The sequence below is a fragment of the Mirounga angustirostris genome, unplaced genomic scaffold, assembly GCF_029215605.1.
Source record: "Mirounga angustirostris isolate CCGP_5_RB_7025 unplaced genomic scaffold, mMirAng1.0.hap1 SCAF_11, whole genome shotgun sequence".
Taxonomy (NCBI): Eukaryota; Metazoa; Chordata; class Mammalia; order Carnivora; family Phocidae; genus Mirounga; species Mirounga angustirostris.
The window spans coordinates 88,239,685-88,255,667 of NW_026991719.1; the positions used below are offsets into that span (position 1 = coordinate 88,239,685).

A 15,983-nucleotide genomic window follows, 5' to 3' on the forward strand; every position below is an offset into this window, starting at 1 on the left:
TACACTAAATGTTATTGGGTGGGTTGATATGATAAACTGGAGAGAGAAATGTGTTGGAAAAAAAAGAAACTGATTTTTTTCTCTTCTTCTTTTTCCCTTCTTTCTTTTTCTTCCTTCAGGGCATACCAGGAGCTCCAGGTCCTCCAGGCTTTCCTGGATCTAAAGGTGAACCTGGTGACATCCTCACTTTTCCAGGAATGAAGGGTGACAAAGGAGAGTTGGGTTCCCCAGGAGCCCCTGGGCTTCCTGGTTTACCCGGTACCCCTGGACAGGATGGACTGCCAGGGCTTCCTGGCCCCAAAGGAGAACCTGTGAGTTGGTTTGATATTCTTGGTTCTGTGATGTCAAATTGTTACTTAGGGATATTTCCTAGGATGGGCCTGGTGCTATGATGAACACCCAATTAGTGCTTAAAGGACTGTAACTGTATGTAGTAATGGTACACTGTTATTGACTATGTAGGGGTTCTTTACCACTCTTTTCTCTCAGTTGTTTTATCTTCTTAACCCATTACTATATTGAGTAATATTGGCTGTGAATAGGTGGGCAGGAGGTTAAGATGCTTATGGGTCAGTGTGAGGTTCCCCTTCTCTTATACTACATATCTTTGTCTGGGTTTATTTGGACCTAAGAACAGAAGTCTAATTTGGTTTTATATATAGTAAGCTTAGAGGTTAGTGTAAGTAGATGGCCATGTGATGGCTAGACTACAAACTTCTTGATTTATTGCTAGTATGTAAGCTTTATGAAGGCAGAGATTTTTGCCTATTTTTGTTCTTTGCTGTATCACTGGCCCCTGACACAAAGTAGGAACTAAAAAATATTTGTTGAAGGAAGTAATGAATAAGTAGAATGATCACACATCCCATCCCGTAATAACATACGCTTATACAGCTTTTAAGAACTATTTATGGCTGTATCATTTCTTTAGTTGTATTCAGTAATACCAACATACCAACCTCTATCTATATGTTTCTGTATTAAATTTTTCCCTTTTCAGGGTGGAATTGCTTTTAAGGGTGAAAGAGGTCTGCCTGGGAATCCAGGCTTGCCAGGTCTCCCAGGGAATAGAGGGCCTATGGGCCCTGTGGGTTTTGGCCCTCCAGGCCCAGTAGGTGAAAAAGGCATACAAGGTGTGGCAGGAAATCCAGGCCAGCCAGGAATACCAGGTGAGTTTACTATGGTTGTTTTGTTTTTAATTTGGCACTTAAAAGCAAAATGTATTATCTTTTGGTCATTCTTGGCTTCCTTTCATGAAGGATGTTTCCCTGGCCATTTATATTTGGGCTTTTCAGAGCTCCTTAGCAAGGGAGCTCAGTGTATGTGTTTTCTCTAAAGTGGGGGAGGTTCCCTCTTTAAATTTCTTCTGTCTTCATTGTTATTGTTGTTTGTTGTTTTTAACTACATGGTACATAAAGTTTAACAATTATAATGGAAACACACATGTACCTACCACACATGTCAAAAAACAGAAGCTTGCCACCATCCTAGAAACCCCCATCTTCCTCTCTCTGTCCTTTTCTGACCATAATCCCCTTCCATTTCTTCAGAGGTAACCACTGTCCTGACTTTTGCATAATTTCCTTCCATTTGCCCCCTAGTTTTATCACCTAGATATGGATCCCTAAACAAAGTACTTTAATTATGCTTCTTTTTGAACTTCATAATAATGGAATCATAGGGTAAGTATTCTTTATATTAACTTTGTGTATAGCTATAGTACATTCATTTTCATTGCTGTATAGTATCCCATTGTGTGTGTGTGTGTGTGTGTGTGACAATTTATCCATTCTGTTGTTGATGGACAATTGGGTTATTTATAGTTCAGGTGTATTATGAACAATGCTTCTGTGTACATCCTTGTATCTATCTAACTATCTATCTATCTCCTGGTGTACATGTGCACATACTTCTCTGAGGCAAGGTCAGCAAACTATGGCACAGCATTCAAATCTGGCCCACTACTTGTCACAAATGAAACTTATTTGAATACATCTGCACCTATTCACTATTGTCTATGGTTGCTTTTGCACTCCTACACATAGACTCAACATTTTGCAGAATTGAGTAGTTGCTACTGGAGACCATATGGCCCACAAAGCCTGAAGTATTTACTGTTCAGTCCTTTACAGAAAAACTTTGCCAATCCCTGGACTAGAGTATATATTTAAGATGAGCATTCCAAAGCATAGAATAAATGCATCTTCAGCTTTACTAGATAATGTTCAAAGCAATTGTACCAATTTCATCAGCAGTATTAGAGAGTTCTTGTTGTTCTACATCCTCATAAACATTTTGTATTGCCAGACTTCTTACATTTTTGTCAGTTTGCTGAGTGTGATGTAGCTCATGACAGTTTTATTTTACATTCCCCTGATTACATTAAAGTTTAGCACCTTTTCATATGTTTATTGACTGTTTCAATTTCCATTTCTGAAATTCCCATTCAAGTGTTTTTTTGACCATTTTTCTACTGGATTGTTTCTTTTTATTACTGATTTAGGATTTTTTAAATATATATATTCTGTGTATTAGTTGTTTGTTATCTATTCTGCAAAATTTTCACTCACTATGGCTTGCCATTTTCACTCTATATGGTGTCTTTAATCAACAGAAATCAGTTTGAATGTAGTCAAATGTATCAATCTTTTCTCTCATGGTCAGTGCTTTTTATGTCAGGTTTTAGAGATCCACCTTTGTCCTGAGCCTATTTCAAGTCCTTATTTAATTAATGAGAAGTAGGTGTACTGGACTTTGCACACATAAAACCTTAAGGTACCATCAGTTAACCAAAATGAATATTTCTTGTTTACTGCAGTTTGAGTTTTGTTAGGCTCTTTTGACCTACATTTAAAATTATTTTTATAGATGCCATCTTCAATCCTGGAAGCTCTTTTTTAAAAAAAAAGATTTTATTTATTTATTTGACAGAGAGAGCATAAGCAGGGAGGAGGGGCAGAGGGAGAGGGAGAAGCAGGCTCCCCACTGAGCCGGGAGCCCGATGTGGGGCTCAATCCCAGGACCCTGGGATCATGACCCGAGCCAAAGGCAGACGCTTAACCAGCTGAGCCAACCCAGGCGCCCCAATCCTGGAAGCTCTTAAAACTGTCATCTACTTGGGCGCCTGGGTGGCTCAGTTGGTTAAGCAACTGCCTTCGGCTCAGGTCATGATCCTGGAGTCCCGGGATCGAGTCCCACATCGGGCTCCCTGCTCAGCAGGGAGTCTGCTTCTCCCTCTGACCCTCCTCCCTCTCATGCTCTCTGTCTCTCATTCTCTCTCTCGCAAATAAATAAAATCTTAAAAAAAACAAAACAAAACAAAACAAAACAAAAAAACCTGTCATCTACTTTTTCTTTTTGAAAGTTTATTCTTCTGTTTGGTTTATTCCTTGAATATATAATATGGGGTTATTTTTCTTGTGGGTTCTTGTTAGTGTGCATTTTCAAAAAATTATAGATACTTTCTTGTTTTGCTTTTAATTAAAGGAGATCTTTAGTCAAGTGAACACTTCTCATTCACTGTTTATTCCTTCTTGTTCTTAGGTCCTAAAGGTGATCCAGGTCAGACCATAACCCAGCCAGGGAAGCCTGGCCTGCCTGGTAATCCAGGCAGAGATGGTGAAGTAGGTCTTCCAGGTGTGTGAGGAATTTATTTGGCCATGTCTTTAACACTCACTGGCTTCTTTCTTTGAAAGTATCCCTTTGAAAAAACTGCTGTTTCTCCATAGGTGACCCTGGACTTCCCGGCCAGCCAGGCTTGCCAGGAATACCCGGTAGTAAAGGAGAACCAGGTGTCCCTGGAATTGGGCTTCCTGGACCGCCTGGTCCCAAAGGTATGTAGGACTGAGCAGCAGGCAGGTTAATTTAACTAGTTAGTATAACATTATTCATTGATATAGTTCCCTCAACAAATAAAATAAGTTAACTGTGCTTCTTTTCTAGGTACCATAAATAATGTAAGTGAAAAGTCACAGCATGTATGCACTATAATTTTATTGCCTTTATCTAAAACAGTCCAGACAAGAAAATACCTAAATCATAGATATGCAAAAATGATATATAAGCTTTTAAAATTACAGAATTATTGTCTTTTGTGTTCACCATTGTATTTTCAGGGTTTAGAAAAGTTCCTGGCACATAGTAAGCACTCAGTAGATACTTGTTGAATGAATGGATTGTACTAAGCAGAAAACATTTATTACACATATGTATCCAAGTAATGTTTTATCCTAAATCATATTCTCTTGATTTCCTGAAAGTTTTTAGGGCTGTTGCTTCAATTCTGCTTTTTTTCTCACAGAATTTATTCTCATGAGTGGCAAGCATGCACATTGGTCTGAGAACAGTACTTAAACATGGCCTTACTCACTTATACTAAATGACTTCAAAAGAGTCAGATTTGACTTTATGTGTATATTTCTGTGTAATGTTTACAATTGTTTTTAGCTCACTTCCAGAATTATATGGTAGGCCTTGTATCTTACTATATCCAGATATAAGCAGAATAGAAGTTTTCTGCATGTTTGTGTGGGAGTCATTCCTTATGTTTAGTTCTGTCTCATTAGTAATAACTCATTTTCCTTTAGAAGAGTGTATCTTCCACACACATTAGCTCTATATGAAAATGGCAGGACCATAACATGAATGAAAGGGAATATCAGGTATTTGTAAGGCTTGATCCTGAGTAGTCATCTAGAACTTCAGTGTACTTTTCACATCTCACTGTAGTCACTAAGCATGATTGGACAGGGTAAAAATGTGGGTTTGGGAGTTTGGGTATCTTTCTTAAAGTGTCTTCTCTTTGGAGATTAAAAAATGACTAATCATTTCACAGGTTTTCCTGGAATTCCGGGACCTCCAGGAGCACCTGGAACACCTGGAAGAATTGGTCTAGAAGGCCCTTCTGGGCCACCAGGCTTTCCAGGACCGAAGGTCTGGGATATTTTAATTTATTCTTTCCCCTTTTCCTATTTCTATTAGCCCTAGCTCTCTGCTTTGATATAGACATTATTATCCCAAGTCTTCACTATATAAATAAAGTTAGCTGATTGTATTTTCTTTTTTTTTTTAAAGATTTTATTTATTTATTTGACAGAGAGAGACACAGTGAGAGAGGGAACACAAGCAGGGGGAGTGGGAGAGGGAGAAGCAGGCTTCCCGCCGAGCAGCGAGCCCGATGTGGGGCTCGATCCCAGGACCCTGGGATCATGACCTGAGCCGAAGGCAGACGCTTAACGACTGAGCCACCCAGGCGCCCCAGCTGATTGTATTTTCACTTAAAAATATTTAACCTGGGCACCTGGATGGCTTAGTTGTTTAAGTGTCCAATTCTTGATCTCAGCTCAGGTCTTGATCTCAGGTCATGTGTTTGAGCCCCATATTTAACCCAAAACAGTCTTTCATTGTCCAAGAGGTCATATTTGAAGCAAACAGAAAATTTCTGAAACTGTTTTAGAGTGAAAGGTTATCTGATGAGATGAGATTAGATGAGAAAATACAATCATCAGCTCCCCCTGTGCTTCTCTGTAGTATCAGCATATCATTTAACCTCTGTCCCTACCTGTGTGATGATTGTTTGAATAGCATGTCAAGAACTTCCCATACTGTTTCCCAGTCCCAATTCCATCCCACATACGTAATGTAAGCCACTGTTATTAGCTTAGTAATAATAGTAATATGATAATAATAATAATAATAAAAAATACTGTGTTTGAGTTACTTTCCATTCTTTTTATTATATCTTAGCTAATCTAAAGTTTTCCTTAGTCAACCTTCAGGAAACTGCTGTGGTATATAATTATCCTGACTGTTTCTGTATTTTCTCTGTACTAATTAATTAATTTAAACTTTTTGTGTTTTCATCATTGCTATTTCTTCCATGGGAAGAACAATTGACCATGACCCCAGCTCTCATGAGAAACTACTTCTCTATTGTCTAATTGTTCTTATTTTATTATGAACCTTTCAAATGAACACAAAAGTAAAAAGAATAATATAATGAAGTTTCACATATCCATTACTCATATTCCAGATGATTAAGATTTCATATTTACTTCATCTATTCCTTTTTTCCCTGCTAAAGTATTTTAACTCAAATCTCAAAATCATATTATTTCACCTATAAATACTTCAGTATTCATCTCTAAGTAAGTGGACATTTCATACAAAAACCACATTGTCATTATCACACTTAGTCAAATTTAAAATAATTATCTAATACTCAGTATGTAATCACATTTAGTGAGCTGAAAACAATTGTTCTTAATCTTATTCTCTCTCAATTAATCTCTTTCTTGTCCTGAAACCAAATCCTTTGTTTCTCATCCTTCCAGATATTCTCTCCAGTATGTCAATTATTTTTCATTTAGTTATCCTATTCCCTCCCCCATAGGGAAAAAAAAGGTATTACCTTGTAATTTCTGCTTTAAATTCTCCATGGTAAACATTAAACACCAAGAAAATCATGAGAGGTTTTGTTGTGTTTTCTCATGTGTGTGCTTAAGGGAGAACCAGGACTTGGGCTGCCTGGGCCACCTGGGCCCCCAGGACTCCCAGGTTTCAAAGGAACACTTGGTCCAAAAGGGGATCGTGGTTTCCCAGGACCTCCAGGTCTTCCAGGACATGCTGGCTTGGATGGGCTCCCTGGACCAAAAGGTATAGAAATTACTGCTACTTCTCAATTTGCTTTTAACTTTTATAGAAATTGAAACTGTTGGGAAAATTTATGGGTGATAGGTCCAATTAACTGAAAGCCTATGGTCCCACTCGGTCACTGCTTTTTTTTTTTTTTTTTAATTTTCCATTTATGTTTTTGTGTTTTATTTCATTGAATAGATGATTCAATCATATATGTATAAAAGTAGCACTGAGAAGTCTTCCTTTTACCCCCTCTCCATCCACTCTGTTTTCCCCATCCCATATGTAGCCAATTTTTGAGTTATTTGTCCTTCTAGTGTTCCTTCATACAAATACAAGCCAATAAGAATATATATTTGTATTTCCTAACTTTCTGAAAAGATAGAGTACTACCTTTTGACTTTTTGCACATTAGATCACCTTATGTCAGTACATCAAAATCTTGCTTTTTAAAAAATAGCTACCTAGTATTAAATTGCTTGGGTTTACCATAGCTTATTCTACCAGTTGCTAGTCACTAGATTGGGTTTCTTACAATCTTTTCTTATTAGAAATAATGTCACAGTGAATTGTCTTGCATGCATGTTATTTCATATGTGTACAGGTGTAATAGTAGAATAGAGTAATGAAAACAGATTTTCTGAATTAAAGGCTAAATGAATCTCTAGATATTGTCAGATTCCTCTCCATTTGCACCATACACCCCTACCAGCAATGAATGAGTGTATTTGTTTCTCCACAGCCTTCTAAGTGAGTATGTTGACAAACTCTTTAATTTTTTCCAGTCTGATAGAGGTAGTTATCAGTATAGTTTTTAAACATTTTATTATGAAAATTTTCAAACGCATAGAAAATTAAAAACTGCGCAGTGAAAACTCCTATATTGACCATCAAGATTCCACAGTTAACATTTTATCTCTGCCAACATTTTATTTTTTTAAATTTCATATAAACAGCAAAGTAGAAAGAATTTTCAGTGACTACTATATACCCATTATTGATATTCTGTTATCAACATTTTACTATATATGATTTGTCACATATCAATTCATCCCTTTCTTTAAAAAAATTGACTTATTTTTTGATGCATTTCACAGTAAATTGTAATAGCAGTACACCTCTCCCTAAATACTTTAGCATGTATATTATAATTCTATGCTTGGTTTTTTTCCTTTTGACATAAAATTCACATTAAGTGAGATGCACATATCTTACAGAGACATTTGCTGGATTTTGACAAATGCATGCAGTTGTGTAACTAAACCCCTATCAAGATATAATCTCAGAAATTTCCCTTTTGCCCCTTTTCTCAGTCCCTACAGCAATATCCACAGTGACAACTGTACAGTTATGATTTTTCCTTGTAAATTAATTCTGCCTGTTCTAAAACTCCATATGGAATCACACAGTAGGTACATTCTTTGTAAGGCTTCTTTCACTCAGGATATTGTTCTTGAGGTCCATTCATGTTGTGTTTATTAAGAGTTTTTATTTTTTATTATTGAGTATTTCATTATATAAATATACCAGAGTTTGTTTATCCATTTTCTGTTGATGGACACCTGGACTATGTTAAGTTTTTGCCTATTATGAGTGAAGCTGTTAAGGACATTCTTTTACAAATCTTTTTGTAGATATGTGCTTTCATTTTGCTTGGTTAAATACCTAAGAGTAGAATTGTTGGGTCATAAGGTAGGTATATGTTAGTTATATGAGAAACTACTGGAGCTTTTTCCAAAATGGTTGTACCATTTTAAACTCACACCAATATGGTATGAAAGTTTCAGTTGTTCCACATTCTCTCCAACATTCGGTATTAATCAGTCTTTTCATTTTTGAGTTTTGGTAGGTGTGTTGGTAACATATCTTGGTCTTAGTTTTCATTTCCCTGATGACTAATGATGTTGAGCTCTTTTACTTGTACTGGTGGATTATTTACACATTTGAATATTTTTCCCATTTTAAAATATGGGTTGTTTCTGTTTTAATTGTTAAGTTGGAAGTGATCTTTATATATTCTGTGTACTGATCTTTTGTGAAATATATGTTTATGAGTATTTTATCCCTATCTGGTTTGCCTATTCATTTTTAATCAGTGTATTTTAATGAATAAAAGTTTTAGTCATTGATGTTTCATTTATCTGTTCTTTATATAATTATTATTTTCTGTTTTGTCTAAGAAACCTTTCCCAAAGTTGCAAAGATATTTTGTTTTATTTTATAAATTTTATGATTTTAGCATTTATGTTTAAGACTATCATCCATCTCAAATAATTTTATTAAATATTATTTCTTTAAAATAGTTCCCTCCCCATTGGATTACTTTGGCATCTGTGTCAAAAATCAGATGGCTATATATGTGTAGGTCTATTTTGTGTTGTCAATTCTACTTATCTATTATTTACTTATCTATTTTACTATCCTTAAGGCAGTACCAACTATTTATATTACTGTAGCTTTATAATAAGACTTGATGTCAGGTAATGTAAGTCCTCCAAGTTTGTTCTTTTTAAAAAATTTCTTTGGATATACTATATCCTTTGCCTTTATTCTCAGGATAGTTTAAATTTGTATTTCCATTAATATGAATAAAATTGTACATCTTTTCATATGCTTAAGGGACATATTTTTCCTGTGAACTGCTCATGTCCTTTGCTCATTTCTCCATTGGTTTCTTCTGCTCCCTTAATTCTGATTCCCCTAATTATAAAAAGGAATAGAATTAGCCTAGCTGGTTTGGCAATTGTTTTTTTCCTTACTGGTTTGCAAGGAATGGGACTCTCCTGGTCAATATTTTGACCCCCAGAGAATAATCTGAACAGCTCTGTACTCCTAAAGCATGTTGGATTGATTCCCATTAAAGCAATATGACATCATAGCCCAATTTAGCCAGCCTAGATTCCGCCAGCAAAAGCCCCAAACTAGCCCAATACAAATTCTTCTTAGATAAGCTCTTTTAAAAATACCTGTTTTCAAGTAAACAGTTCTGGCCAGCTGTAAACTGTAACACTCAAAGTTACTCGTTGTGTTTCCCACCAATTATCTACCCCAGTTTAGACATGTGACCCCAAAATTGCAGATAGAGACATTCCAAATGATAAGCTATGTGTCAAACAGTCTCCATATGGAAATTGCTCATTCATGATACTTTGTTTATTAAAATGTCCGTGAGATGGGTTAAGAAGAAATGGATTGAAGCCTATTTTATTTTCTTAAAGATTTTATTCATTTATTTGCCAGAGAGAGAGAGACAGAGAGAGAATAAGAAGGGGGAGCAGCCGGCAGAGGGAGAAGCAGGTTCCCTGCAGAGCCGGGGGAGCCCAATGTGGGTGGGACTCGATCCCAGGACCCTGGGATCACAACCTGAGCCGAAGGCAGACGCTTAACTGACTGAGCTACCCAGGCATCCCTGAAGCCTAATTTAAACATCAATGTCTTAATAGACATTTATTTTCCTAATCTTTGAAAGGAAGTATAAGATCCCCATATCCTAATAAGAATCATTCTCAAATATTAAAGCCCCAGCACAGTTCCTAAGGTGGTAGAAGAAAAAGAATTTGGGATATCCTGCCATGTAATTCCTTCATTCCTCAAACATTATGTTCTTATTCTGTACCAGGTACTGCTTGAGTCACTAAGAATACAAAGGCATAGAGTCTGTTCTCTGACTACTGTAAGAAAATCTAGGTGGTATCACTATGATAGTGGTTATTTCATCTGGAACTTTTATGAAAATGTATCACTAATGTTTTGGGTCACTAAACCACAGTCAGAACTCAGTAAGCAGCTCACAATAAAAGTTCACCTAGCAGACACATTTATACCAGTGGCTGGGCATTAGAACCTAGTAATCTTTCCTAATAGGAGAGATTGATAGAGCACTTTCAAAGCAAAATAGTGACCAATAATAAATTAAATAGGCTAATACCCGGGCGCCTGGGTGGCTCAGTTGGTTAAGTGACTGCCTTCGGCTCAGGTCATGATCCTGGAGTCCCTGGATCGAGTCCCGCATTGGGCTCCCTGCTCAGCGGGGAGTCTGCTTCTCCCTCTGACCCTCCCCCCTCTCCTGTGCTCTCTCTCTCTCTCAAATAAATAAATAAAATCTTTAAAAAAAAAAAATAAAATAAAATAGGCTAATACCCATCAGGAAAGAACGATATGAGGATGAAAATGTGCTTAAGAGGGGCGCCTGGGTGGCTCGGTTGGTTGGGCGACTGCCTTCGGCTCGGGTCATTATCCTGGAGTCCTGGGATCGAGTCCCGCATCAGGCTCCCTGCTCAGCGGGGGGTCTGCTTCTCCCTCTGACCCTCTTCCCTCTTGTGCTCTCTGTCTCTCATTCTCTCTCTCTCAGATGAATAAAATCTTAAAAAAAAAAAAAGAAAGAAAATGTGCTTAAGACTCAACAGTGGAATCACATTAAACAAAAAAGAAAAAAAAGATGACTTTGGAAACATTCAGTTTGTCTCATATGTTACTTTTGTTCAGGGCCTCATCTAAGGTACCTTGGGAGACTTCATAAAGGAGGTGAGGCTTGAGCTGTATCCTTATAGAAGGATGTTCCAGGTAGCAGGAATAACATGCAAAAGTATTGTGACACATAGAATGGCACAGAAGTGGAAATATTGAAAGAAATAAAAATTATAATTTGCAAAATTTCTATATCTAAAAATTAATAAAATATGCCTAATGTATTTGTGGAAAAATTAAAACTCCATTATTAACAACTTGAAAAAAGGTAAAGTTAATTGGTTGATAAATCATATGTATGCATGGGAAAGCTGAATGATGTCAGCTCCTTCCAAATTTGCCTAAATATAATGCATTTTCAGTGAGAATTGAAGTAGGAGTTTTTTGGAAGCAGTTGACATAATTGATTCTGAAACTTAACATTTACCAAACATATACTAAAATATATTTCAGTATCTTTGTAATTACAGCATTGTGAACCAGTGCTGGAACAGACAAATAGACCAATATGACAGAGTTAAGAAACATGTATATACAGAACACACACACACACACACACACACACACTCATGTGTATACAGAGAAATGTCATCAATTAGTAGGGGAAGAATAGATCCTTAAAAGTTGGTATTGAGTAAATGGTCTCAAATAAATAAATTTCTGATGCATGATATGTTTAAAATCATAAATTTGAAAAGTAAAATTTTGGGGCTCCTGGGTGGCTCAGTCAAACGGCTGTCTTCAACTCAGGTCATGATCTCAGGGTCCTGGGATCAAGCCCCGCATTGGGCTCCCTGCTCAGCGGAGAGCCTTCTACTCCCTCTCCCTCTGCTGCTCCCCCTCCTTGTGCTCTCTCTCTCTCTCTCTCTCTGTCAAATAAATAAAATCTTAAAAAAAAGCAAAGTAAAATTTTAAAAAATATTACAAGAAAATGTGGAAGACAGGGAAAGAGATTTTCGTAGTGCCTTAAGATTATACAATTTTGGCAGGTTTCTTTAATAAAGAGAAAACAAAATTACAAGTAGAAAACTGGGATACTGTAATGCCCAACATCAGGTGGTATTCAGTCCAACTAGACTTGTCATGCTCATTCAAGCATGGGCCATACTTTGCATTGGCTTCATGTAGAAGGATACAAGGATAGGATGTACAGTATTCTAGCAAGGCAGTGTTAAGAGTTTCTTTTCAATGTTAACTCCTCAATATTGACATTTATAGAACATTCCCCCAAGTAAGAGCAGAAAACACATTCTTTTAAAGTGCACGTGGAATATTCATCATGATAGACCATAATCTAGGCCCTAAAACAAACTTTGGCAAATTAAAAATATTGAAATCATACAGTAGATTCTTTTACCATACTGGATTTAACAAGAAATCAGTAATAGAAAGCTATCTGGGAAAATCCTGACATATTCAGAAAATAACCAAAACACTTCAAATAACCCATGAATCAAAAGGGAAATTGCCAGGAAAATTAGAAAGTATATTGAATTTAATAAAAATGAAAAGAAAACATCAAATTTGTAGGATGCAGATAAAGAAGTGATTAGAAGAAAATTCATATATGAAAAGCTTTTATTAGAAAAAAAGAACAATCAAAATCAATTATCTAACTTTTAACCTTAAGAAATTAGACAAGGAAAGTAACAATAACTAAAAAAGTAATAATAGAGGAAAATAACAGAGCAGATATCAATGAAATTGAAAACTTAAAAACAATGGAAAAATTTTATGAGACCAAATGAGGTTCTTTGAAAAGATTGATGAAATGGATATACCTCTAGCCAGGCCAGCCAAGAAAAGGGAAGAGACCTATGTTACCGTTATTAGTAATGAAAGGGGGGGCATCATTACAGACCCTATAGACATTCAAAGAATAACAGGGGAGTATGACAAACAGCTGTATGCCTGTAAATTTGACAGCTTGGATGAAATGGGTGAGTTTCTTAAAAGATACAAACTACTGAAGCTCACTGAAGAAGAAATAGACAATCCAATATTTATTAAAGAAATTTGGTATGTAGTTAAAATCTTACCAACAAAGAAAGCTACAGATCCAGATGGCATCATTGGTAAATTCAACCAAACATTTAAAGAAGCAATAACACAATTTCCACACAATCTCTCTCCAAAAATAGAAGTGTATAGATTGTTTCCCAACAATTACATGAGGCCAAAACAAAAAACAGGCAATGACATTATAAGAAAAGAAAGTTATAGACCAGTATCTCTCAGGAATATATATATATATAAAATCTCAAGAAAATATTAGTAAATCAAATCCAACAATATATAAAAAAAGGTTATATGCTACACCAAGCAAGGTTTATCCTCAGAATACAAGGCTGATTTGAAAAACCAGTGTAATTTGCTTTATCAACAGTCTAAAGAAAAAAAAAAACAGCTATATTAACATCTTAATAGATGCTGAAAATTATTTGGCAGAATTCAACATTTATTCTGAAAAAGTACTCTCACAAAATTAAGAATAAAAGGGAACTTCCTTAGCATGATAAAGAACATTTACAAAAAAACTTGATCCATTATATTTAGTGGTGAAAGACTGATTGCTGTTCCCTGAATATATGGAACAGCACAAAGATGTCCTTTCTTACCATTCCTTTTCATTATCATACCATAAGTCCTATAAAGCAATGAAATGCTATAAGGCAAGAAATAGAAATAATATGATGACAGATGGTAGCTACACATGTGGTGAATATAGTCTAACATACAGAGAAGTTGAATCACTACGTTGTACACCTGAAACTAATGTAACATTGTGTGTCAACTATGTTCAAATAAAAAAAAAAAAACTCATCACAAAATACCCCCCTCCCCAAAAAAAGAAATGAAATGCATACAGATTAGAAAGGCAGAAATAAAACTGTCTGTATAGGTGACTTGATTTTCTCCATAGAAAATTGAAAACCTACAAAAAAAAACTCCTGGAACGAAGAATTGAATTTAGTAGGATCATAGAATACAAGGCAAATATACAAAAATAGATTGTATTTCTCTATGTTAGCAATGAACAACTAGAAATGAAAATTAGACAAAAACAGTATTATTTGAAATAGCATCAAATACCATGAAATACTTAAGTATAGTTCTAACAAAATATGTGCAGGATCTGTATGTGGAAAACTATAAAACACTTATGACAGAAATCAAACATCCAAACAAATGGGAAGATATTTTGTGATCATGAGTTGGAATGCTCAATATTGTTAACAGTTTCCTCCAGGTTTATTCATAGATTGAACATGTTCCCTAGCAAAACTCTGCAGTAGTTTCTTATTCAAATATTTATTTAGAAAGGGAAAAGACCTAGAATAGCCAAAATAATTTGAGAAAGAGTACAGAATGGGAGGATTCGTAGTACTTAATTTCCAAACTTAATGTAAAGCCACAGTGATTAAAATAGTGTGGTATATGTGAAATGATAGACACATTTAGATCAATGGAACATAATAGGGAGCCCAAGAATAGACCTATACAATTTGATTTTTGACAAAGTTGCAAAGGCAATTTCAATAGAAGAGTAAGTCTTTTCAACAAATGGTGCTAAACCAATCGGTCATCCATGTGTGAAATAAAAGAAGACATACCCCAAACCATGCTTCACACCTTGTGCAGAAATTAACTCAGAATGGATCATAGACCTAAATGTATAACCTAAAATGATTAAAAAAAAAAAAAAAACTTTTGGAACAGAGACAGGCAAACATTTTCTGTAAAGGGCCCGATAGTAAATATTTTAGTTTTTATGGGCCATCTATGGTTTCTGTCATACAATCTTTCTTTTTTCTTTTTTAACAACCTTTAATAATGTAGAAACCATTCTTAGCTCACAGGCAGTTCAAAAACATGCCTATAGTCCAAATTTAGCCCATGGGTAGTACTTTAATTATCCCTTGTTTTAGATGAAAGCATAGAAGAAAATCTTTGTGATTGTAGGTTGGGCAGAGTTGTTAGATAAAACATCAAAACATCAAAAACTAATGATGTATGGTGACTAACATAATAAAATAAAATTTTTAAAAAATGCAAAAAAAAAAGACAAGACCTCTGAAAAGGCCTGGAACCAGGAGTTTTTAAAAAACAAAACAAAAATACATTTAAAAATTGATAAATTGGACTTCATTAAAATAAATGTACTTTCGTACATTTATCTGACAAAAAGGACTTATGTCAGAATACATAAAGAATTCTCAAGAGTTGGGGCACCTGGGTGGCTCAGTTGGTTAAGCATCTGCCTTCAGCTCAGGTCATGATCCCGGGGTCCTGGGATCAAGCCCCACATTGGGCTCCCTGCTCAGCGGGAAGCCTGCTTCTCCTTCTCCCACTCCCCCTGCTTGTGTTCCTGCTCTTGCTATCTCTCTCTCTCTGTGTCAAATAAATAAATAAAATCTTCAAAAAAATAAAATAAATAAATTAAATGTCCTTTTTTAAAAAAAGAAATGTTCTAAAAGTTTGTAAAATATCAGAATTGGGCTCCCTGCTCAGTGGAGAGCCTGCTTCTCCCTGTCTCTTTCCCTCTCCTTCTCCCTTTCCCTCTGCCACTCTCTCGCTCGCTCTCTCAAATAAATAAATAAAATCTTAAAAAAAAATTCTCAAAAGTCAATAATAAGGAAACAACCAAATTTAAATTTGGAAATATGGGCAAAAGATCTGAACAGATACTTTACCAAAGATACCTGAATATCTAGTAAGTACATATAAAGGTTCTCAATATAATCAGTCATCTAGGAAATGCAAGTCAAAACTAGAAGATAGCATGTCTTATCCTGTCAGAATAGGCTTCAAAAAAGAAGGAAAACTGACAATACCAAGTGCTGCCAAAGATGCAGAGTAACTAAAACTCTCATACATTA

At 35.6% G+C, this 15,983-nt stretch overlaps 1 protein-coding gene across 1 annotated transcript in view; it reads left to right on the forward strand.

The window, feature by feature from the left end:
- COL4A5 (collagen type IV alpha 5 chain) overlaps positions 1 to 15,983 on the forward strand; it is a 224,561-nt gene that overhangs the window by 147,824 nt on the left and 60,754 nt on the right. The window contains exons 24-29 of the mRNA XM_045881390.2: positions 120 to 311; positions 1,001 to 1,169; positions 3,544 to 3,636; positions 3,729 to 3,833; positions 4,835 to 4,932; positions 6,504 to 6,654. Coding sequence (XP_045737346.1) covers positions 120 to 311; positions 1,001 to 1,169; positions 3,544 to 3,636; positions 3,729 to 3,833; positions 4,835 to 4,932; positions 6,504 to 6,654 — 808 coding nt within the window. The remainder of the gene's footprint in view (positions 1 to 119; positions 312 to 1,000; positions 1,170 to 3,543; positions 3,637 to 3,728; positions 3,834 to 4,834; positions 4,933 to 6,503; positions 6,655 to 15,983) is intronic.